The following is a 26,216-nucleotide window of genomic DNA, read 5'->3' on the forward strand; positions in this document are numbered from 1 at the left end:
ATATTGTATTATTTTATTTGCCTGTTCACCGCCCTGAGTCCTTTGGGAGAAGGGCGGTATAAAATAATAATAATAATAATAATAATAATAATAATAATAATAATAATAATAATAATAATTATTATTATTATTATTATTATTATTATTATTATTATTATTAACATCAACATGTAGATGATGGAACTAGTTTTATGTGCCTCGATTCACTCTGGCATCTTACAAGGAAGGTGCCCTCTCTACAGTGTCCTTCCATAGATGCCAAGTAAAGCATAATTCCAGGTTAGGTAATGCAGCCTCTTCATTTATCAGTCTCTAAACTGAAGCTATTAAATTTAAGCCATGTCCTCACTTTCACTAAAAGGTGGCTCAGTAGCTAAGATGCTGAGCTTGTCGATCAAAAGGTCGTCATTTCAGCAGTTCAAATCCTTAGTGCCGCGGAATGGGGTGAGCTCCCGTTACTTGTCCCAGCTTCTGCCAACCTAGCAGTTTGAAACAGGGGTGAAATGTAAAATTTGTTATTACCGGTTCTGTAGGTGTGGCTTGGTGGTGGTGGTGGCAATGTGACTGGGTGGGCATGGCCAACTTTTTTTTTTTAACTTTTAAAAGCATTTTTTCTACAACCTCTTGGGCTGAAGAGGTTGTAAAAAATGCTTTTAAAAGCCTCTGATGATCAGGCAACTCAGCTGGGATCACCAGAGGAGCCTTTTAAAAACATTTTTTCAGCCGAAGAGGTTGTAGAAAAAATGCTTTTAAAAGGTTCTGATGATCCCAGCTGAGCCGCGCGATCATCAGAGGCTTTTTTTTTACTTTTAAAATCATTTTTTTCGCTGAAGAAAAAATGCTTTTTAAAGTAAAAAAAAAACCTCTGATGATTGCGCGACTCAGTTGGGCATGGGGTCGGGGCAGGGATTTTTGCTACCAGTTATCCGAACCACCCGCCGCCATCGCTACCGGATCAGACGATCCGGTCTGAACCGGGAGCATTTCACCCCTGGTTTGAAAGCACATAAAAAATGCAAGTAGAAAAATAGGGATCACCTTTGGTGGGAAGGTAACAGCGTTCCGTGTGCATTTGGCATTTAGTCATGCCGGCCACATGACTACGGAGACGTCTTCTGACAGCGCTGGCTCTTCAGCTTTGAAATGAAGATGAGCACCACCCCCTAGAGTTGGGTACGACTAGCACATATGTGCGAGGGGAACCTTTACCTTTACCTTTTCACTTGCACTGAACCAGGAAATGTATTTTTTCTGTGAAGTTCCCATGATGTAGCCATCAACTTGTTCCTACCCAGGATGAGATAAGCTGAAGCTGCCCTTAGATCTTCCGGTTTCAAAGTGGTATACAGGTAAGTCCTTAAATTACAGTAGTTCACTTAGTGACTGTTTGAACTTATAACAGAGCTAAATATAATGACTTATGATCGTTTTTCCTACCTGTGACTGTGGCAGCATTTCCATGGTCACATGATCATGGAATTGATCAATTTTTGTCTGATCAAAAATTCAGACACTTGGCAACTTACTTGTATATATGATGGTTGCCATGTCCTGGGGTCATGCAAATCCTCTTTTGTAACCTGACAAGCAAAATCAATAGGGAAACCAGCTTCATTTAACAACCATGTTACTAGTTTAACAACTGCAGTGGTTCGCTTAACAACTGTAGCAAGAAATGTCATAAAATGGGAAAAATTCACTTAACCCTCCTGCTGAAATTTTGGGCTCAATTGTGGCTGTATATTGTATATTGTGGCTGTATATTGAGGACTACCTGTATTCCCCCTCAAACCAACAGCATCACAACCTCTCAAATACTGGAATACTGCTATCATCTCTAGTCCTTCTTTTCTGTAGACTAGCCAAACCCAAATCCTGCAACCTTTCTTCATATGTTTTAGTCTCCAGGCCTTTAATCATCTTAGTTGCTCTTCTCTGCACTTTTTCCAAAGTCTCAACATTTTTTTGTAATGTGGTGACCAAAACTGGATGCAGTATTCCAGGTGTGGAACTGGGAATGTCTAGTTTAATAAAAAGAAGGACTAGGGGAGACATGATAGCAGTGTTCCAATATCTCAGGGGTTGCCACAAAGAAGAGGGAGTCGGGCTGTTCTCCAAAGCACCTGAGGGTAGAACAAGAAGCAATGGGTGGAAACTGATCAAGGAAAGAAGCAACTTAGAACTAAGGAGAAATTTCCTGACAGTTAGAACAATTAATAAGTGGAACAACTTGCCTCCAGAAGTTGTAAATATTATTTATAAAGCAGTACTAATATAGTTCACATGATTTTGATTCTATGTCTCTATTTATACAACCAAGGATTGTATTAGCTTTCTGGCTGCTACCATGGTGATTTGATCAGAATTCAGTCACTTGGCAATTGACTTGCATGATCCTGAGGCACTGCAACCATCATAAATATGATGGTTGCAGTGCCTCAGGATCATGCAATTCTCTTTTGTGACGTCCTGACAAGCAAAGTCAATGGGGAAACCAGATTCACTTAACAACTGTGTTGCTAACTTAACAAATACAGTTATTCGCTTAACAACTGTAGCAAGAAAGATCATAAATTGGGGCAAAATTCACTTAACAGCTGTCTTGCTTAGCACAGAAATTTTGGGCTCACTTATGATTGCAAATTGAGGACTACCTGTATTCCCTCTTAAACCAGCAGTATCTCAACCTCTCAAATACTGGAATACTGCTATCATGTCCCCCACTAATCCTTCTTTTCTCTAGACTAGCCAAACTCAAATCCTGTGACCGTTCTTCATGTGCTCCAGGCCTTTAATCATTTTAGTTGCTCTTCTCTGCACTTTTTCCAAAGTCTCGACATCTTTTTTGTAATGTGGTAACAAAAACTGGATGCAAAATGGGGCAAAATTCACTTAACAACTATCTCATTTAGCAACAGAAATTTCAGGATCAAGTCGTAAATCAAGTATATAAATTATATCAATTCAATATCTGACATCCTTTTTAAATGAGCAATATTTCGCCATTGCTTTGGTGAGAGCCAGGTCATTATGAAGCATTGTCCTGTTTTGTGGCTCTTGGGTATTGGAGCTGGCAAGCCAAAGAAAGTTATATAAGTCAGTCTGGATCATGAGAAAGCCACCTTCACAGGCCCAGGAGAAAAAAATAGGTTTGCTAAGCTAAACCATTCTAGTAGTCCAACAGTTGTATTTGTGCAACATACAATCTGCCTCCTGGATTTCTCAATTTTTCATAGATTGCTTTAAATCACAAACTACTTGGGAGGCTAGGTTCTCAAACATGTTGAGTTTCAAAGCACACACGAAATGCTGAAGTGACCAAGCTTAACAACCGTGGCTTGCCCATGCAACCTGTCAATCAAAAAGTTGGAACTGGATTAGTCAATACCCTTGCTGAGGCAATACCTTGCTGAGGCAATAGAGCAAAAAGGAAGAAAAGTGAAATAAATTAACCTGGGTTGAACTCTTAATGCAGAGAATCAAGACTTGCTTAGCTTAATTTGGATTTGTTCCATTAGCCAAAAATTTGGCATACTTTCCTCTGGAACAGACAATACTTTAATTCAGTTATGGTAGCCGAATATTCATTTGCACTGTAAACAGCCACCGGCTGTTTAACTTTGGCAAGACAGAGAAGATTACGAACTGATTAAATTAAGGGAAGATTCTTGTTTGCATCTGAAGAAAAACTGAGAAACTAATTGTTCTAATAATTACAGTACGTCCACATTTTAATCTACAGACTTTGAGGTAAATACTAGATTGTTAGCTTAGGCATTACAAAACAGGAATTAAAATGCACAGGTAGAATACCGGTATATCTTCCTTAATAGTGTAGCTGGAAAAATATGATGCACAAAGTAAGCAAATGATGCAATTTATTCTTCCATTTAAAAAAAAACAACCCACTATTTTTCTACTGAATAGATTTACCCAACCAAGAGTTTTCCATATGTCGACAACGACCCTTAAAATTCCCAATCAATGGACCTAGACTGGACCTTATGTCATTATAAGTCTACCATGTCTGCTCCTCTGGCAGACCCCACATATGGGAGGGAGGGAGGGAGGGTGGGAGAGAGGGAAGGAAGGAAGGAAGGGAATTGTCAGCCCTGAAGTTGTCCAAACTGTAGCCATTTTCCTTCTTTGTAGCAGAGGTTAAATGCTACCAGTTCAGACCGGTTCAGCCAAACCGGTAGCAATGCCGACGCGTGGTTCAGAAAACTGGTAGCAGAGCAGCGCTAGGCTCAGTTCACCTGCCCGGATGTCTTGGTTAAAACCAAGAAGTAACCTTTTTTGACGCTCTGCACATGTGCAGGGGGTCCAAGTGTACACGTGACGCACATATGCACTTCTGAATCGGTAGCAAAGGTAAGTAGATTTCACCCCTGCTTTGTGAACAAGAAAAGCACAGACTTCAGAGGATAATTAGAACTGCAGGAAAAAATAATTGCTACCAACCTGCCTTCCATTGAGGACCTGTATACTGCACGAATCAAGAAGAGGGCCGTGAAAATATTTACAGACCCCTCGCATCCTGGACATAAACTGTTTCAACTCCTACCCTCAAAACGACGCTATAGAGCACTGCACACCAGAACAACTAGACACAAGAATAGTTTTTTCCCAAAGGCCATCACTCTGCTAAACAAATAATTCCATCAACACTGTCAAACTATTTACTGAATCTGCACTACTATTAATCTTCTCATAGTTTCCATCACCAGTCTCTTTCCACTTATGACTGTATGACTGTAACTTGTTGCTGGCAATCCTTATGATTTATATTGATATACTGACCATCAATTGTGTTGTAAATGTTGTACCTTGATGAACGTATCTTTTCTTTTATGTACAATGAGAGCATATGCACCAAGACAAATTCCTTGTGTGTCCAATCACACTTGGCCAATAAAAAATTCTATTCTATTCTATTCTATTCTATTCTATTCTATTCTATTCTATTCTATTCTCATTGCTTCAGTGCTGACACATCTTGGAGTGAAGAGGCCAGAAGGGGAGTGTAGAGATAACTGGGTATTGTAGCCTAAATAAAATTCTTTCCCCTGGGAATCAAGGATGTTGGTGCAGGTGTTTGGATGATGGAAACTGAGTTCATCTAGCAACTGGAATCTAATAATGGGGAGGGAGGGAGGGAGGGAGAGAGGGAAGGAAGGAAGGAAGGGAATTGTCAGCCCTGAAGTTGTCCAAACTGTAGCCATTTTCCTTCTTTGTAGCAGAGGTTAAATGCTACCAGTTCAGACCGGTTCAGCCAAACCGGTAGCAATGCCGACGCGTGGTTCAGAGAACTGGTAGCAGAGCAGCGCTAGGCTCAGTTCACCTGCCCGGATGTCTTGGTTAAAACCAAGAAGTAACCTTTTTTGACGCTCTGCACATGTGCAGGGGGTCCAAGTGTACACGTGACGCACATATGCACTTCTGAATCGGTAGCAAAGGTAAGTAGATTTCACCCCTGCTTTGTGAACAAGAAAAGCACAGACTTCAGAGGATAATTAGAACTGCAGGAAAAAATAATTGCTACCAACCTGCCTTCCATTGAGGACCTGTATACTGCACGAATCAAGAAGAGGGCCGTGAAAATATTTACAGACCCCTCGCATCCTGGACATAAACTGTTTCAACTCCTACCTCAAAACGACGCTATAGAGCACTGCACACCAGAACAACTAGACACAAGAATAGTTTTTTCCCAAAGGCCATCACTCTGCTAAACAAATAATTCCATCAACACTGTCAAACTATTTACTGAATCTGCACTACTATTAATCTTCTCATAGTTTCCATCACCAGTCTCTTTCCACTTATGACTGTATGACTGTAACTTGTTGCTGGCAATCCTTATGATTTATATTGATATACTGACCATCAATTGTGTTGTAAATGTTGTACCTTGATGAACGTATCTTTTCTTTTATGTACAATGAGAGCATATGCACCAAGACAAATTCCTTGTGTGTCCAATCACACTTGGCCAATAAAAAATTCTATTCTATTCTATTCTATTCTATTCTATTCTATTCTATTCTATTCTATTCTATTCTATTCTCATTGCTTCAGTGCTGACACATCTTGGAGTGAAGAGGCCAGAAGGGAAGTGTAGAGATAACTGGGTATTGTAGCCTAAATAAAATTCTTTCCCCTGGGAATCAAGGATGTTGGTGCAGGTGTTTGGATGATGGAAACTGAGTTCATCTAGCAACTGGAATCTAATAATGGGGAGGGAGGGAGGGAGGGAGGGAGGGAGGGAGGGAGGGAGGGAGGAAGGAAGGAAGGAAGGAAGGAAGGAAGGAAGGAAGGAAGGAAGGAAGGAAGGAAGGAAGGAAGGAAGGAAGGAAATTGACCATTGGTTGAAGCCTAAGAGTTGCCCATCTTTGCTATAATATAATATATAATATAACAACAGAGTTGGAAGGGACCTTGGAGGCCTTCTAATCCAACTCCCTGCCCAGGCAGGAAACCCTACACCATCTCAGTCAGATGGTTATCCAACATTTTCTTAAAAATTTCCAGTGTTGGAGCATTCACAACTTCTGCAGGCAAGTTGTTCCACTGATTAATTGTTCTAACTGTCAGGAAATTTCTCCTTAGTTCTAAGTTGCTTCTTTCCTTGATCAGTTTCCACCCATTGCTTCTTGTTCTACCCTCAGGTGCTTTGGAGAACAGCCCGACTCCCTCTTCTTTGTGGCAACCCCTGAGATATTGGAACACTGCTATCATGTCTCCCCTAGTCCTTCTTTTCATTAAACTAGACATACCGAGTTCCTGCAACTGTTCTTCATATGTTTTAGCCTCCAGTCCCCTAATCATCTTTGTTGCTCTTCTCTGCACTCTTTCTAGAGTCTCAACATCTTTTTTACATCGTGGCGACCGAAACTGGATGCAATATTCCAAGTGTGGCCTTACCAAGGCAATGTCTAGGCACTAACACTTCACGTGATCTTGATTCTATCCCTCTGTTTATGCAGCCCAGAACTGTGTTGGCTATCTTTCAGTGACTTTCAGATCACCTGTTTTCATTGCCACATAGCTTTGTTTATAGCCGCCTACAAAACCATATAGGAAGCCACCACATTTAGACACCAGTAGTTGGAGGAAGAAGAGAATAAATATGGAAAGACGTCCTGAGCATCTGCAAAAAGCTGCCTGCTATTTCAACACGCTCCTTTACAGAATAGAACAATTCCATCAGCACAGTTTATCCTTAAGTTTGATTTGAAAATCTGGAAAAAAAAATAGGGGGAAAAGATAAGAAACCATCCATCAAATCACTCTAAAAAGACAAGAGTGCTGGAAGTTTTCAGTTGCAAACATCTTTACAGGTAGTCCTCAACTTACACAATTTGTTTAGTGACCGTTCAAAGTTACAACATCACAGAAAAACTGTGATGGCAACTGACTCAACTTTATGATTGTCACAGTGTCCTGGGTTCATGTAATCCCTTTTGTGACCTTCCGACAAGCAAAATCAATGGGGAAGCCAGATCCACTTAACAACCATGGTACTAACTTAACAACTACAGTGGTTCACTTAATGAAGGTGGCAAGAAAAATGGGGCAAAACTCACTTAACAAATTTCTTACTTAACAACATACACTTTGGGCTCAGTTGTGGTCATAAATTGAGGATTACTTGTAATTTTAATTCCTAGAGGGTTGGAGTGGAGCTATCTGCTGATTAGAAATTTGGGGAGCAGAGGTCCCAACTCCTGGTAGACAGAAAAATAATCCTGTTTTGTTTTGTTTTCCTCATCGGTTCTCATTTAATTTTATGAAAGAGAACAGACTTCCAACATTTCTTTACAAGAAGAGAATTCTGATGAACTTCTTAGGAACGTGCTATTTTTGAAATCTTGCGTGGCCAAGAGGGATGTGTGGACATCCTGCCTATTTATTTCAGCATAAGTGCTCTTGCTGTCTGGCTTGCCCCCCTTCCATTTAATCCCAAAGGAAGATAACCATGGAAGAAGAAAAGATAACTCCCCCCGGGAAGTCGGATCAAAAGCACCACCAGGAAAAATTGAAATTTTATTTTTGGGCATGCTGAAAATGTGAGCTTTTCCCTACTGCACTTCATCATAACATTAAACGGAGGTGGGGTGAGGTGATGGATCAGTGGTTAAAGATGCTGAACTTGCCAACTGGAAAGTTGACAGCTGGATTTGAAACCCGAGTACCGCACAACGGGGTGAGCTCCTGTTACTTGCCTCAGCTCCTGCCCACCTAGCATTTTAAAAGCATACAATTGTGAGTAGATAAATAGGTACCACTTCAGTGGGAAGATAACAGCATTCTATGCACCTCAGCGTACTGTATAGTCATACTGGACACATGATCATGGACAACACTGGCTTCCTCAGCTAAGAAACATAGATAAGCACCATTTCCTAGAGATGGACATGACTGGACAGGGGAAACCTTTATAGCAGTGGTTCTCAACTTGTGGTCCACAGACCTGTAGGGGTGTGTGATGTCATCACAAGGGGGAGGGTGTCTGGGAAGGCTTGAAGAAATGTTATGATTTAAGTTATGCATTAAGTCTTATCCATGGCCACAAAAGGTATTTAAAGGGGGTCTTTGGTGGGAAAAAAAATTGAGAACCATTGCTTTGTAGCATAAACATCCTTTGGCAACATACCATTTTCCTGCTAGGAATTCTTGTGAATTTGCCTCCATCTCATTCCCAGCCCAGGCAAAAGACAGGGTTAAGTTATCCTTAACTCTCTGGTCATTTTCCCCTCTAATCTATTTGCATCTGATCACATTTGCAAAGTGTGTAAAATAAGCATTGCCATTAGTTCAATGGTGAAATTCAGCCGGATCTATCCGGCTTGCGCGAGCCGGTAGGGCCAGTGGCGGGAGACTCCACCCACCTGCTCAGACATCATCACGTCCTGTTTTTGACCCTCTGCGCATGCACAGAAAGCTCTGCACTTGTGTTGAGGAGGTGTACATGAGTGTAGCATACGCACATGCTCACATTTGTGATCCGGTAGCGAAGGTAAGTGCATTTTACTCCTGCATCAGTTGTGGCAGATGTAAAAACAAGTGACTAGTGGCAGTACAGGACAAGACAGCCTCTTTCAGGCTGACCCAGGTATCCCGCACCAGGCAGCCGCATCATCGGCAACCACATTGCATCTCTAAACTATAAAGCCCAATTGTGGATGTAGAAAAGACAACCACTACATAGATCTTGAGACAGCACAACAGGAACATAGTGTGTTGTGACTCAGGCCCAAGTAGGTAGTAGGAAACTCAGTCCATGAAAAAAAAAAAAATATTCGAACAGCTGAGAATTACTTCATTCCCAGCGTCGTTCAATTCAAATTAAAACAAATGCCTCCCAACACAAATTCCTCAGTCCTATCGCAAACTTTGCTCCAATTAGGCAAACTGTCAAAGGCCTTTCTTGGCAAATGTTCAGAAGTCACAAAAATAAATGCAAGACTTAGATGAAGCAGAAGACTAAGCTACCAACGTTGTTTTCCGGCAAAGCTCAAACGCCGGTGCCGGTCTGTTTTAAGCCTTATGGAAGGGGCCAATCATCTCTTGGCCCTACTCCCGAGTTGTCCTTTTTCCTTGAGCTGTTCTTGCCTTGTGGCAGCTCTTCTCATGCGTGCATTAGGAACAGGCTCCTCTTGTTCCTCTGTCTCACTACTATCAGTCTCTGGAGGCTCTGGAGTCCGCACCTCATTTCCCAATGGCCCTGGCCTCACCTCAGCCTCATCGCTGTCCGACTCCATTGCCAGCTCCGTTGGCTGTTGACAGACCACAACATAGTGACATGGTGAAACAATGCCATGGTGAAATTTAAGGCAACCATGAAATGAAGTAATAATGGCATGTGATGCACTACAAGGCTGAGGTAATCTAACGTTAAAATTAAGGAACAAACCCAGCCCAACCTCCCTAGAAGAGGACGGAGATATTGAAAAAGACCCTAAATGGACAAATTGTGATGCTGGGTCAATTCCATTCTCCAGATTCACAACTGGTTGATGTTCTTCCCAGTAATAAAGAAGGAAGGCAACAGATCCAGAAGATTCAGCTAATCAGTTTGCCAATCAAAGGAGCAAGTGCAAAATCAGCAGAGCTGCACTGTGATTCAGAACAGAGAACAATAAACCATTAGAGGAAATTATTTGTAGCTTAGAATTGAACTGTGGGGTCCATGGTGCCGTTTGAACTTGGTTGTTTTCTTGCAGACTTTTCATTGCCCAACTATGTAACATCATCAGTGTAATTTGTATATATGCAGAGAAAATCCCAGTCCCTTCTAGCACAGATGATGCTAGCTAATTAACATAACATAACATAACAACAGAGTTGGAAGGGACCTTGGAGGCCTTCTAGTCCAACCCCCTGCCTATGCAGGAACCCTACACCATCTCAGTCAGATGGTTATCCAACATTTTCTTAAAAATTTCCAGTGTTGGAGCATTCACAACTTCTGCAGGCAAGTCGTTCCACTTATTAATTGTTCTAACTGTCAGGAAATTTCTCCTTAGTTCTAAGTTGCTTCTTTCTTTGATCAGTTTCCACCCATTTCTTCTTGTTCTACCCTCAGGTGCTTTGGTGAACAGCCCGACTCCCTCTTCTTTGTGGCGGCCCCTGAGATATTGGAACACAGCTATCATGTCTCCCCTAGTCCTTCTTTTTATTAAACTAGACATACCCAGTCCCTGCAACCGTTCTTCATATGTTTTAGCCTCCAGTCCTCTAATCATCTTTGTTGCTCTTCTCTGCACTCTTTCTAGAGTCTCAACATCTTTTTTACATCGTGGAGACCAAAACTGGATGCAATATTCCAAGTGTGGCCTTACCAAGGCATTATAAAGTGGCACTAACACTTCACGTGATCTTGATTTTATCCCTCTGTTTATGCAGCCCAGAACTGTGTTGGCTTTTTTAGCAGCTGCTGCACACTGCTGGCTCATATCTAAATGGTTATCCACTAGGACTCCAAGATCCCTCTCACAGGTACTACTATTGAGCAAGGTACCACATATACGGTACTGGTGCATTTTTGCCTAAATGTAGAATCTTACTTTTTTCACTGTTGAATTTCATTTTGTTAGATAGCCCAATGTTCAAGTCTGTCAAGATCTTTCTGTAATTTGAGCCTATCTTCTGGAGTGTTGGCTATTCCTGCCAGCTTGGTGTCATCTGCAAATTTGATGAGTTTCCCATCTATCCCTCGTCCAAGTCATTGATGAAGATGTTGAAGAGTACTGGGCCTAAAACAGAGCCTTGGGGTACTCCACTGCATACTTCCTCCATGTGGATGTAGTTCCGTTGAGGACTACACGTTGAGTGCGGTTGGTCAGCCAGTTACGAATCCATCTGGTGGTGGTGCTGTCTAACCCACATTTTCTACTTTATCTAGTAGTAGGTTATGGTCTACTTTATCAAATGCTTTACTGAAGTCCAAGTAAATTATATCGACAGCATTCCTCTGGTCTACTAATTTTGTCATTTTGTCAAAGAATGCGATAAGATTAGTCTGGCATGATCTGTTTTTGACAAACCCATGTTGGCTTTTGGTTATTACTTTGTTTGCTTCTAGGTGTTCGGTGATTCGTTGCTTGATTATCTTTTCCAGAATCTTCCCCGGTATTGAGGTCAGGCTGATAGGTCTGTAGTTTCCTGGGTCTGTTTTTTTTTCCTTTTTTGAAGATGGGAACTACATCAACTCTTTTCCAGTCCTCTGGCAGCTCCCCTGTGCTCCAGGATCTTTGAAAGATATAGTTCAGTGGTTCTGAGATCACGTCTGCCAGTTCCTTCGGAACCTTGGGGTGTAATCCATCCGGTCCTGGTGATTTGAACTCGTCTACGGTAGACAGGTGTTCACTTACCATTTTCTTCCCTATTTTAACTTGTGTTTCTAATCTGTTTTTTGTAGTGCTGTTTTTGATAGGTTGGATTGTTTTTTCCTTTTGTGTAAAGACAGATGCAAAATATGAGTTAAGTAGATCTGCTTTCTCCCTGTTGCTTGTCATCTTCTTGCCACTTTCTCCCAGCAATGGGCCAATTGTTTCCTTGACTTTTTTCTTGTTTTTAACATGTTGGAAGAAGCTTTTTTTGTTATTTTTTACTTTTGTCGCTAGCCTTTGTTTATTGTGAGCCTTAGCTTTCCTCACTTCATCTTTACAGGTTCGGGCTATTTGCTGATATTCTGCCTTAGTTATTTGCCCCTCTTTCCACTTTTTATATTTGTCCTTTTTGTCTTTCAATTTGTCAGATAGTTCTTTATGCATCCATGCTGGTTTCTTTTGAGATCTATTATTTATCCATTAATTGGGTAATTAATTGGGTAATGAAATGTCTGCAAGAAAACAACCAAGCTCAGAGAGCACCAAGGATCCTAAAGAGACAATAAAGGAAGGATAGGGATCAGCAATGGGTGCAATCAATTTAATATGTTCCACTTTTCTACCGTGTGTCCCAGAAAATAAGACCCTGTCTTATATTTTTTTGAACCCAGAAATAAGCACTTGGCCTTATTTTTGTGGAGGTTTTATTATTTTGGGGAATGTGGAGCAAGAAAGAGCTCCTCTTGCCATCTTACCTGATTTCCAGGTCTGCATTTAAATATTTTTGGGGAGGGCTTATTTTTTGGGGGAGGCTTATTTTAGTGCATGTGCGCAAAAGCTCGATTGGGCTTATTATCAGGGGATGCCTTATTTTCGGGGAAACAGGGTACCAACCAAAGCATGGATGGAGAGCAATTTAATTCAGCAACGGGAAACAATTTTTTAAAAAAATGTGAACAAAATCTCACCAGAAGCTTGAAGAATGCTTTTGTATGTGGATTTTTAAAAAGTGGCCATACTTTCCAGAATATCAAGATGATTGCAAGCAAATCTCAGAGTTCCCACTCATGCATAATCAAACACACCCAAAGAATCTGTTCTCTATCAAGCAGGTTTCCAAGCCAGCGTTAATCCTATTATATTTGAGTATGCCAGATATGTTGGAGAAAACTGCTGTGGAAAGGAAGATGGCTTCTTTGATGATCAAATTGTGGTCTTGGTGGGTCATTATCTTTGACATCACCCAGCCAAACCTTCTGATATTTCTTCAAAGCAACTCCCATACATCAATAAGGGGGAACTGTAAAAGTCTTGACCCAGAAAGATCTACTGGTGATGTTGCAATGCTTGTTGTCACTTCAGGGTGTGTGATTCTTTGACGAAGGTGGCAGGACCTGCTTCACAATTTGTGGAGAGAGATATGCAATGTTTGAAGAGCTAGAGTATTATTTTACTACTTAAGACCTCCTGAGGTTTCAAGACATGGGTCAAAAACATGTTACGATCTCTGTCCAACTGGCATAGTCTTAAAATGAAATTTTGTCCAGAGATAGATAGATAGATAGATAGATAGATAGATAGATAGATAGATAGACAGACAGACAGACAGACAGACAGACAGACAGACAGACAGACAGACAGACAGATAGAAAAACAGAAGAGAGGGAGAGAGGGAGGGAGAGAAGGAGGAGGAGGAGGAGGAGGAGTAGGAGTAGGAGAAGAAGAAGAAGAAGAAGAAGAAGAAGAAGAAGAAGAAGAAGAAGAAGAAGAAGAAGAAGAAGAAGAAGAAGAAGAAGAAGAAGAAGAAGAAGAAGAAAGAGAAAGAGAAAGAGAGAAAGAGGGAGGGAGGGAGAGAGAGAGAGAGATTATGAAGGAACCTTGAAGGTCTTTCTAATCCAACTCCATGCTCAAGGAGGAAACATTATACCATTCTGGACAAATAGCAAAACAGACCGTATCAAATCCTGTTTTACAAAATTGTGGGGCTACCACATTTGGACTGCTAAAATATGAACCGCCACTAAATGGCAGCAATGATACCATAGTCCTAACTCCCTGCTACCACCTAGTGATTGTGCGGATGTTTGTAGCTGACTATGGTAGTATAATACTGAGACTCTGAAATGTAAAACCTGTCTGTGGGCCAGACAAATAGCAGGTAAAACTCTTTTGTTACTATGCTGTAGTTAGAATGGAGCAATTGCCAACTTGCCAAGACAGCATAAGGTCGTTTCTCATCAGCTATTTTTGTTAAAGTTGTACAGAAGACCTGGATGGATTTCCTCCTGAATACCACCCCCACAAATCTAACAATGTAGCCCATTAAACAGATCAAATCACAGAATAACAGAGTTGGAAGGGACTTTGGAGGTCTTCTAGTCCAATCCCCTGTTCAGTTAGGAGACTCTATACTATTCTGGACAAATTCCTGCCCAGTCTCTTCCTAACAACCTCCAGCAACTTCTGAAAGTAAGCAGTTCCTCTGGTTGATTGGCCCGTCCCACTTGTGCCAGCAGACAACACATGGTGCGGATCCCAGATGCCTCTCTGCCAGGACAAGTGGGAGGGGCCAGTATAACTTTTAAACAATTAATATAGTTTTTATAGAAATTAAGAAACTTTTAATTTATATAATGTAATAAAAAGTTAATAATATAATTCGTTACAAATTAAATTATAATTATATAATTTAATTTAAAAATTGATTTAATTTACATGTAGTGTATGTGAATAAGGAGAAAGAAAGAAACAGAATGAAATCAGGGAAAAAAGCAAAATAAAAAAGTTGAGAAATAGAAAAACAAGAAAAAAGATGATAAAGATGTTTTATTTATTTTTTATTATTTATTTATTAATCACATTTATATACCGCCCTATCTCCCGAGGGACTCAGGGCGGTTCACAGGCAAGTAAAAGACATATAAATACACACTAAAACCACATTTAAAAAACTTATTCTACAAAGCCGAATTAAAAAGCAATATAAATAATAAAAACCCATTTAAAACCAATATAAATTTAAAAACTAATCCAGTCCTGCGCAAATGAATAAGTGTGTTTTAAGCTCGCAACGAAAGGTTCGGAGGTCCGGAAGTTGACGGAGTCCTGGGGGAAGTTCGTTCCAGAGGGTGGGAGCCCCCACAGAGAAGGCCCTTCCCTTGGGTGTCGCCAGACGGCACTGCCTAGCTGACGGCACCCTGAGGAGTCCCTCTCTGTGGGAGCGCACGGGTCGGTGAGAGGTATTCGGTAGCAGTAGACGGTCCCGTAAATAGCCCAGCCCTATGCCATGGAGCGCTTTAAAGATGGTCACCAAAACCTTGAAGCGCACCCGGAAGGCCACAGGTAGCCAGTGCAGTCTGCGCAGGATAGGTGTCACACGGGAGCCACGAGGGGCTCCCTCTATCACCCGCGCAGCCACGTTCTGGACTAACTGAAGCCTCCGGATGCCCCTCAAGGGGAGCCCCATGTAGAGAGCATTGCAGTAACCAGACGAGACGTCACGAGGGCGTGAGTGACCATGCATAAGGCATCCCGGTCTAGAAAGGGGCGCAACTGGCGCACCAGGCGAACCTGGTGGAAAGCTCTCCTGGAGACGGCCGCCAAATGATCTTCAAAAGACAGCCGTTCATCCAGGAGGACGCCTAAGTTGCGCACCCTCTCCATCGGGGCCAATGACTCGCCCCCAACAGTCAGCCGTGGACTCAGCTGACTGTACCGGGATGCCGGCATCCACAGCCACTCTGTCTTGGAAGGATTGAGCTTGAGCCTGTTTCTCCCCATCCAGACCCGTACGGCTTCCAAACACTGGGACAGCACTTCGATAGCTTCGTTGGGGTGGCCCGGTGTGGAAAAGTACAGCTGGGTGTCATCAGCGTACAGCTGGTACCTCACACCGAAGCCACTGATGATCTCACCCAGCGGCTTCATATAGATGTTGAACAGAAGGGGCGAGAGAATCGACCCCTGCGGCACCCCACAAGTGAGGCGCCTCGGGGGCGACCTCTGCCCCCCTGTCAACACCGTCTGCGACCGGTCGGAGAGATAGGAGGAGAACCACCGATAAACGGTGCCTCCCACTCCCAATCCCTCCAACCGGCGCAGCAGGATACCATGGTCGATGGTATCAAAAGCCACTGAGAGGTCTAATAGGACCAGGGCAGAGGAACATCCCCTATCCCTGGCCCTCCAGAGATCATCCACCAACGCGACCAAAGCCATCTCAGTGCTGTAACCGGGCCGCAAAGCGAAGGTTGGAGACCGGACGATAATTACCTAAAACAGCCGGGTCCAGGGAAGGCTTCTTGAGGAGGGGCCTCACCACCGCCTCTTTCAAGGCAGCCGGAAAGACTCCCTCCAACAAGGAAGCGCTCGTAATCGCCTGGAGCCAGCCTCGTGTCACCTCCTAAGTGGCCAGCACCAACCAGGAGGGGCACGGGTCCAGTAAACACGTGGTGGCATTCAACCTACCCAACAACCTGTCCATGTCCTCGGGAGTCACAGGGTCAAACTCATCCCAGACAATATCACCAAGACCACCCTCAGACGCCCCATCTGAATCACCACAATTTTGGTCCAGACCGTCCCGAAGCTGAACGATTTTATCGTATAGATAACCGTTAAACTCCTCAGCACGTCCCTGCAACGGATCATCCCGCTCCCCCTGGTGAAGGAGGGAACGGGTCACCCGAAACAGGGCGGCTGGGCGGTTATCTGCCGACGCAATGAGGGAGGAGACGTAGCAACGCCTCGCTTCCCTCAGTGCCACTAGGTAGGTCCTAGTATAGGACCTAACTAGTGTCCGATCAGTTTCTGAACGGCTAGACCTCCAAGAACTCTCTAGGCGTCTTCTCCGGCGTTTCATCCCCCTCAGCTCCTCGGAGAACCAAGGAGCCGGTTGGGATCTACGCCGGGTCAGAGGCCGCAGAGGCACAATGTTGGATGTTGCTTCCAATAGTCTTTATAACAGCAATAAATCTTTCTCTTTTACCTCTTCAGATCTTGAGGGAAGTTATAAATGCAATTTAACCTCTTTTTTTTAAACTGCATTGTATTCCTGTCCTTTCTATAAATCATCAAAACCATAAATCACTATTTTCTTTCATTTTCACTGCAAAGAAAAAAGCCCATAAGAGGCTTCCGGTCATTCATAATGTCTTTTTCTCTAATCAAGGAAGACAATTCATCATTTTCGGCAAATCTGTTAGCTCCACCAACTTTTCCTCCATAGTGGGTAGTGTCAAATCTATCTATTTCTGTGCCTGTAATAATCTTATCACGTATCATATTTTGAAATAGTCTTCTACAACTTTTTTTCTAAAAATGTTTACCCATTACAGATAGAACTTAACTTACAACCATTCATTCTGGGACAATTCAAAGTTTACAAAAGTGACTTATGACTGCTTTTCCCACTTACTACCATGGTGGCAACCTTTTCGTCATGTGATCAAAATTCAGGCTCTTGGCAACTGGCATTTATTTATGACAGTTGCACTTCCTGGGATCACATGATCACCTTTTGTGACCTTCCCAAACAATTTCTGACTTTTCTGAAGCAAAATCAATGGGGAAGCCAGATTCACGTAACAACTGCATGATTCACTTAACAACTCTGGCAAAAAAAGGTTGTTAAATGTGGCAAAAGTCACCTAAAAACTGCCTTGCTTAGCAGTGGAAATTTTGGGCTCAATTATGGTTTTAAGTCAAGGACTACCTGTGTAAGCCTAAAAGGAAAAATATATCTTTTCCAGCTTTTTGCGTGTCTTTTTTTTTTTTAATATGGCGAGCCCTCAACTTACTGGAGCTCATTTAGTGACTGTTTGAAGTTACAACAGCACTGAAAAAAATAACCATTTTTCACACTTATGATCACTTTCTCAATCTTTCCTCTGCAAAATAACAAAATAACTCAGAAAAGCTATTGAAAAGCTCTATTAGTTTATTTCCTAGACTTATATAATAGCCCTGTGATGGTGAACCTATGGCACGCATGCCACAAGTGGCACACAGCGCCCTCTCTGTTGGCACACGAGCCATCACCCCATTTCAGCTCTGCTACGCATGCGTGTGTGCCTCCCACTGGCCAGATGGTCATCGGGTCTCTGCCACGCATGCGCGGCGGGCGGGAGGCATGGGGATGGCATGCACACTGTATTTTGGGGGTTTGGGCACACACATGCGCATTCGCACATTTGCACTCTGGGCACTCAGTCCGGAAAAGGTTAGTCATCATTGTCCTAGCCCCATTTTATTCAGAAAATCAAAATGGTAAACACACTCTCTCCTTCTCCTCACAACAATCCTCTAAGGTAGGCTGAACAGAAATGATCTTTTGCAGATGGGGGCACTTTCTACAAGCCACTCATGTTTTTCACATTTGAGGATATACACTCACTGCAAAATCTCTCCAAAAAGGTTGGAATGGGGAAGAAGAGATGGGAAGAGTACTAAAATTTTTGACTGATACTTGTAAGCAACTTTAAAGTCATTCAGTCATATGGTAAGGCCACACTTGGAATACTACAGTTTTGGTCATCACAATGTAAAAAAGATGTTGAGACTCTAGAAAGAGTGCATAGAAGAGCAACAAAGATGATTAGGGGACTGGACCAGGGGTGAAATGCTCCCGGTTCGGACCAGATTGCCCAGTCTAGTAGCAATGGCGTTGGGTGGTTTGGAGAACCAGTAGCAAAAATCCCTTTCACCCCCATGCCCACTAAGCCACGCGATCATCAGAGGTTTTTTTTTTAACTTTTAAAAGCATTTTTTTCTTTGGCTGAAAAAATGCTTTTAAAAGTAAAAAAAAAAGCCTCTGATGATTCCGTGGCTCAGCTGGGATCATCAGAACTCTTTAAAAGCATTTTTTCTACAACCTCTTTGGCTGAAGAGGTTGTAGAAAAAATGCTTTTAAAAGTAAAAAAAAAAAGTTGGCCATGCCTACCAAGTCACATTACCCCCACCACTGAGCCACGCCCACAGAACCGGTAGTAACAAATTTTACATTTCACCCCTGGACTGGAGGCTAAAATATATGAAGAATGGTTGCTGGAACTGGGTATGTCTAGTCTGATGAAAAGAAGGACTAGGGAAGACATGATGGCAGTGTTCCAATATCTCAGGAGCTGCCACAAAGAAGAGGGAGTTAAGCTATTCTCCAAAGCCCCTGAGGGCAGGACAAGAAGCAATGGGTGGAAACTGATCAAGGAAAGAAGCAACTTAGAACTAAGGAGAAATTTCCTGACAGTTAGAACAATTAATCAGTGGAACAACTTGCCTCCGGAAGTCGTGAATGTTCCAACACGGGAAATTTTTAAGATGATGTTGGATAACCATTTGTCTGAAGGGATGTAGGGTTTCCTGCCTAAGCAGCAGGGGATTGGACTAGTTGGTCCCTTCCAACTCTGTTATTCTATTCTATTCTATTCTATTCTATTCTATTCTATTCTATTCTATTCTATTCTATTCTATTCTACTGTTCAACTATTGTTTTCTTTTTCCGGTAAAGATTTGTAAATATATTTTCTTCTCTCTCTCTCTCTCTCTCTCTCTCTCTCTCTCTCTCTCTCTCTCTCTCTCTTTCTCTCCATATATATATATATGTATGTCTTTGGTTATTCGGGTTTTCTCCCGCGTAAAATTGGAAGTGTCTTGGCGATGTTTTGATGAAATCCCATTCGTCATCTTCAGGCTAGGTGTTTACAGCTTCGTGCTTCTAGGAGAAATGTGTGATCGCAGCTGTTTCTTCCTTTTAACTGCTAGTGTGGGTTTGAACTGATTGGGTGGGAGCTTGGCTGTGCTCTGATTGGATGGGGTTTTTTTGTGCTTTGATTGGCTGGGGGTGTGTCCTGTTTGGGTGGGGGCTTGGTTGTGCTCAGATTAGTCTGAGTTGCAGGGGGATTTGAGCTGGAGAGCTGCATTGCTGTTGTTTGGCTTCGTGTTCGTGGTCGTGCTACTTCTTCATAGTGGGTGTCAGTCTGCTGCATGTATGGATTGGAGGGGTTTGAAATGACTAATGTTGCAGCTGCGGTCTGGCTTCTGGTCCTTGGTCGTGCTTCATGATCAGTGTGGGTTTGGGTCTGCTTTCTGGGTGGATGTGTGGTGGTGACATCCTGTGTGGACCTCGTGAGTGTGGATCTGGTGTCATTCCTTGTATTAGGGACTCGTTTGTCAATAAGGGCGGGTTTCCAAATGGCTGGTAGGCGGGAGGTATCATCTTGTTTGTTCATGTTGTGTGGGCGTTTTTTATCTCAATGGCTTCTCTGATTATTCTGTTGTTAAAGTGTTCAGTTTTGGTGATAGTTCTGGTCTTTTTAAAGTCAATATCGTGTCCTGTGGCTTTAAGGTGTTGGACCAGGGAAGAAGTTGGTTCCTCTTTTTTGACTGAGTTCTTGTGTTCTTCAATGCGTGCACTTATTCTTCTGCTGGTTTGTCCAATGTATGTGGTGGGGCAGGCGGTGCATGGGATTTCATATACTCATATGAAATCTTCGTCGAAACGTCGTCAAGACACTTCCAATTTTATGCAGGAGAAAACCCGAATAACCAAAGACCTACACACACACACACACACACACACACACACACACACACACACACACACACACATATATATATATATGGGTCTTGGCATATTCAGGTCTTTTCCCGTGTAAGGTTGAGAGTATCTTGACAACGTTTCGACAAGGTCTCACTCATCATCTTCAGGCTGGTGCTTTCGGCTTTGTGCTTGTGCGAGCTAAGCGTGGCCGGACCTGCTATAATATAGATACTGGTGGGGAGTGTTGCTGTGAGCGGTTGGTTGGCTGTGCGGTTGCATCTTGATTGGTAGATGGAGTGGGTGTTTGCAGATTGGTCGGCTGTTTCGTAGCATCCTGTGTGGGTGTGGTCCTAGTCTTTTGTGTTGTAACAACTGGTTAATGGGCTGTGTGGAAACATTCTGAGTTCTGGGAATGTGACCTCCTGTAGTGGTAATGGGCTTCCTGGAAATGTCCTGAGTTCTGGGAATGTGACCTCCTGAGTCTTGTGCTATAACATCCTGGGTAGTAGGTTGTGTTGTAATGTCCTAAGCTTTAATGTTGTGTCCTCTGGAGTTCTGTGATGTGATGTCTTGAGCAGATGGCTGTGATGCAGCATCCCGGGTTTTGGTTTGGCTCTGAGTCCAAGGTCTTGTCATGTGTTCCTGGCGTGTGTCAGCTTGCTTTATGTGGGGATTGGAGGGGAGTGCAGCATCCAGTGGTGCCAGTATGGTCTGGCTTCTGGATGGTGGTTGTGTTTCATCTGTGGGATGGGTTTGGGTTTGAATCTGGTGAGGATGATTGGTGGTGGTGTCGTGTGTTATCCTGGGTCCGGTGTCAATTTTCGTGGCTGGGACTCGTTTGTTGACTAAGGCTAGTTTCCAGATGTCTGGTAGGTGGGAGGTGTCATCCCGTTTGTTCATGTTGTGGGGGTGTTTCTCTGTTTCAAGAAACTTCCATAATTATTCTCTTGTTATAGTGTTCAGTTTTGGAGGTTAATTTGGTTCCTTCAAAACCAATTTCATGTCCTGTGGTTTTAAGGTGCTGGAAAAGGGAAGAGGATTTTTCTTCTTTTCTGACTGCATTCTTGTATTCTGCGATGCATGCATTTATTCTCCTATTAGTTTGTTCAATGTATGTGGCTGGGAAGATTTTGCATGGTATTTCATAGACTCATTGGTTTTCTAGATGAATCTTGTCTTTGGGGTTTCTTAAGATGTTGGCTATTTTTTGGTCTGTGCAGAAGGCTGTCTTGATCTTGTACTTGTGGAGAATTTTGCTGATATTATCTGTGGTGCCTTTGATGTATGGGAGGGGGGCGATGCCGTTGTCTTGTTCTGTGTCTTGGTTCTTGGGCGGTGTCTCCCTTTGGATCAGGTTGGTAATTGTGTTTCTTTGGAATCTGTTGGAGATTAATACGTTTGTGAGAGTGTGTAATTCAGTTTCCAGGTGATCTTTGTCAGCTAGGCATTTGGTTCTGGAGATGAGAGTCTTGGCTATGGAGGTGATCTGTGCAGGGTGGTGACGTGATTGTGTGTTTAGCGGTTGGTTTGTGTTTTTTTCTGGTAGATGGTGTGTCCTAGGGAGCCGTTGGTTTTTTGTAGATTAGGACGTCCAGAAAGGGGAGTTGGTTGTTAGCTTCTATTTCCATAGTGAATTGTATTTTGGGGTGTAGGCTGTTGAGATGTGTGAGGAAGTTGTCCAGTTTCTCCTTTCCATGTGGCCAAATTACGAAAGATTCAGCCAGTGGGGTGCTTAGATCTGGTCTGCGGGGCTGCCCTGGAAACAGCAAAGGAGCATCCCGTGGTGCCTCTGCCAGTAAAAATGGAGCTCAGAAGGGCCACCCGCGGCCCTTCCGAGCTCCATTTTTGCTGGCAGATGGTTGCAGGAGGCTGTCACAGCTGAAAGTAGAGCTCAGGAGCTTGTTTTTACTGGCAGAGCGCTTGGGCCATCACAGGCACCCCCAACACAAGTGATGTTGAGCTGGACACCCCCCCCTGGGCACGCCCCTCCCCCAACGTCAACTACAACCCTGTTGTGGCCCTCAATGAAATCGAATTTGACACCCCTGGAATAGAATACAGAAAAGCTGGAAGGGATCTTGGAGGTCTTCTAGTCCAATCCCCTGCTCAGGCAGGAGACACTATACCATTTCAAACAAATGGTTGTCCAATCTCTTCTTAAAAACTCCCAGTATTGGAGCATTCACAACTTTTGGAGGCAAGTCGTTCCAATGATTAATTGTTCTAGCTGTTATAAAATTTCTCCTTAGTTCTACGTTGCTTCTCTCCTTGATTAGTTTCCACCTATTGCTTCTTGTCTGGCCTTCAGGCGCTTTGGAGAATAGCTTGACTCCCTCTTCTTTATGGCAGCCCCTGAGATACTGGAACACTGCTAACATGTCTCCCCTAGTCCTTCTTTTCATTAAACTAGACATACCGAGTTCCTGCAACCGTTCTTCATATGTTTTAGCCTCCAGTTCCCTAATCATTTTTGTTGCTCTTCTCTGCACTCTTTCTAGAGTCTCAACGTCTTTTTTACATCATGGAGACCAAAACTGGATGCAGTATTCCAAGTATGGCCTTACCAAGGCATTATATATTGGTGGATGATCTCTGGAGGGCCCGGGACAGGGGTTGTTCCTCTGCCCTGGTCCTATTGGATCTCTTGGCGGCTTTCAATACCATCGACCATGGTATCCTGCTGCGGCGGCTAGAGGGATTAGGGGTGGGAGGCACCGTTTTTCGGTGGTTCTCCTCCTTCCTCTCGGGCCGATCGCAGATGGTATTGGCGGGGGGGGGGGGCAGAGGTCGACCGCAAGGCACCTCCTATGTGGGGTGCCACAAGGGTCGGTCCTCTCACCCCTCTTGTTCAAAATCTATATGAAGCCGCTGGGCAAGATCATTCATGATTTTGGGGTGCAGTGTCATCTGTACGCTGATGATACGCAGCTGTACATTTCCACCCCAAACCATCCCAACGAAGCCGTCGAAGTGATGTCCCAGTGTCTGGAGGCTGTGCGGGTCTGGATGGGGAGAAACAGGCTCCAGCTCAACCCTTCCAAGACCGAGTGGCTGTGGATGCCTGCATCCCGGTATAATCAGCTGACTCCATCGCTGAATGTGGGAGGTGAGTCATTGGCCCCCATGGCGAAGGTCCACAATCTGGGCATTCTTCTGGATGCACGGCTCTCGTTGGAAGATCAAACAACGGCCGTCGCCAGAGGAGCTTTCTATCAGGTCCGCCTGATTCACCAGTTGCGTCCCTTCTTAGACCGGGATGCTCTATACACGGTCACCCATGCTCTTGTCACCTCCTGTCTGGACTACTGTAACATTCTCTACATGGGGCTCCCCTTATATTATTATAAGTTAAATTATAAAATTCCTATATGGGCAAGTCTAGGGCTGAGCTAGATTTTAAATTATTGGTTTTAAATTGGGTTTTATTTGATATTTTAATTCTAAATTTACGGGCTTTTTAGAATCAGTTTTTTAATTGTTTTATATTGTATTTATATGTCTTTTAAATGCCTGTACACCGCCCTGAGTCCTTCGGGAGATAGGGCGGTATATAAATTTGAATAAATAAATAAAATAAATAAAAGTCCTCGGCATGCAGTAGAGAATATAAATATAGAACAGGAACAAGAAATGATTACTTATAAAGATCTTTTATATAATGAGTGGGGAAATCTACAACTAAAATCTTTGGATACATTAAAAGAAGAAGGGAGGAATTATACTTGGTTTCAATATGGACAGTTAAAGGCTAGATGGAAAGAAGATCAGAAAATTGGTATTATTCAAAATGAAGAAAATCTGGTTAAACAAATTAGAAATCAAACCCAGGGGCATATAAAGAGATTGTATACTGTGTTGATAGAAATAGATTCCGAAAGAGATTTAATAAAGGATTGTATGATAAAATGGGCACAGAATATTCAAGAACCAATAATGTTGGAAACATGGGAAAAAATTTGGGTTAGAAATGTTAAATTTACGCAAGCGCAGAATTTCAGGGAAAATTTTTACAAGATGTTTTATAGATGGCATTTAGATCCTAAGAAATTATCATGTATGTATCCAGATATGCAAGCGAAATGTTGGAGATGTAATTGTAATATTTTCATGTATGGTGGACTTGTAAGAAAATTAAGTCTTTCTGGATAAGAATTTGGTGGATTATGCAGAATGTTCTGAAGAAGAAGATAAAGTTCCTACCGCAATTTTTCCTTTTGGGAATAACAACGGACTGTACAGTGATTGAGACTAAGTTGATTTTGAACTTAATAACAGCAGCAAGACTGTTGATTGGACAATATTGGAAGAAAAAAGAATTACCCACAATAGAAGAATGGATATTGAAAGTTTCCAATTTGGCTGAGATGGCTAAAATCTCAGCCTTCTTGAAAGACAGTACTCAAGAAAAATATTTAAAAGAATGGAAGAATTGGATTGATTATATTCAAAATAGATATCAGATTAAGAAATTTCAGATTGCCTTTGAATGAAGGACGTTGTTTTTGATTTTAATGGAAGAAGTCAGGTTATGTGAGAGAGAAGGATTATAATTGTGTTAGATTTTAAAAATTTAATGTATGACTGTTTGTTTATTGAACTATACCTTGTGTTTGCTCCGGGAAGTCGGGGTGTGTGTGTGTGTAGAGGGAGGGGGGAAGGAGGGGGAGGGGGAGGGGAGGGGAAAAATTTAATTGTTGTTGTAAAACCTTTTCAATAAAAAAAAAAAAGAGCACCCGAAGGCTTCAGCTGGTCCAGAATGCAGCCGCGCGGGTGATAGAGGGAGCAAATTGAGGCTCCCATATAAAACCATTCCTGCATAGGCTGCACTGGCTTCCGGTGATCTTCCGGGTGCAATTCAAGGTACTGGTTACCACCTTTAAAGCGCTTCATGGCATGGGACCTGGCTATTTACGGGACCGCCTACTGCGACCGACAGCCTCCCAGTGACCAGTGTGCTCCCACAGAGTGGGCCTCCTCGGGGTGCCGTTGGCTAGACAATGTCGGCTGGCGACCCCCAGGGGTAGGGCCTTTCTGTGGGGGCCCCAACCCTCTGGAACGAATTACCACCTGGTATTCACCAACTCCCTGATCTCCGGACTTTCCGACACGAGCTAAGACATGGCTGTTTCATCGTGCAGGATTGGCCTGATAGTTTTAATTGGGAATTTTAAATGGGTTTTAAGGAATCAGCCTAAATTTAAATATTTCATTTTAAATCATTTTAGTGTTTGTAATAATTGTTTTAATATGGCTGTAAACCGCCCTGAGTCCTTCGGGAGAAGGGCGGTATAGAAATATAAACAAATAAAATAAATAAATAAATATAATATAAACCGGTAAGTATGCAGCAACAGCTGTGGGCAATTGTGAGCAGCTCTCAATCTGCCTTACAGCCCACCACACTGCTGATAAAGCAATTGGGAAAAAAAATCCAGAAACCTGTTTCACATGCCTTCCTTATCTAAGTTCTTTTGATGGATAGAGTAATAAATTGTATGTAGCCCTGAGCACTGCCTACTCCTGTTCCAAGAGACACTGTGAAAATTTCCATATCAAAACCCACATATAAACCAGTTAGATAACAGCCTTTCCTTTCCTTCCAATAGTTCACTGGGGCTATCACCAGAGGGCTAAACCACATCAGTTAAAGAGCTACTCGCTGCTTTTACACTATAAGTAGTCATTGCCTTGTAATCCTTCACTGAGCAACCATTTGAACTTACAACCACATTCAGTGCCTTACAACTTTCCTCACCCTTACGACCGTCGCAGCATCCCAACGTGATCAAAATTCCTGCACTTAGCAATTGCAGTATATTTATCCTGGGATCATGTGATCCCCATTT

The 26,216-nt window shown here is 42.8% G+C and overlaps 1 protein-coding gene across 3 annotated transcripts in view; it reads right to left on the reverse strand.

Moving 5' to 3' along the window:
- The window catches only part of LOC131197082 (putative carbonic anhydrase 3), a 68,980-nt gene that overhangs the window by 20,079 nt on the left and 22,685 nt on the right, over positions 1-26,216 (reverse strand). Inside the window, exon 1 of one of the 3 annotated variants that reach the window (XM_058180715.1) lies at positions 1,527-1,563. The exons of the other annotated variants lie outside the window; for them this stretch is intronic. Within the exon in view, the coding sequence (XP_058036698.1) occupies positions 1,527-1,548 (22 nt within the window). The 5' untranslated portion in view covers positions 1,549-1,563. Of the gene's footprint in view, positions 1-1,526; positions 1,564-26,216 lie in introns of those variants that run through there. 3 annotated transcript variants of the gene reach the window in all.

Source organism: Ahaetulla prasina, chromosome 4, assembly GCF_028640845.1.
Source record: "Ahaetulla prasina isolate Xishuangbanna chromosome 4, ASM2864084v1, whole genome shotgun sequence".
NCBI lineage: Eukaryota > Metazoa > Chordata > Lepidosauria > Squamata > Colubridae > Ahaetulla > Ahaetulla prasina.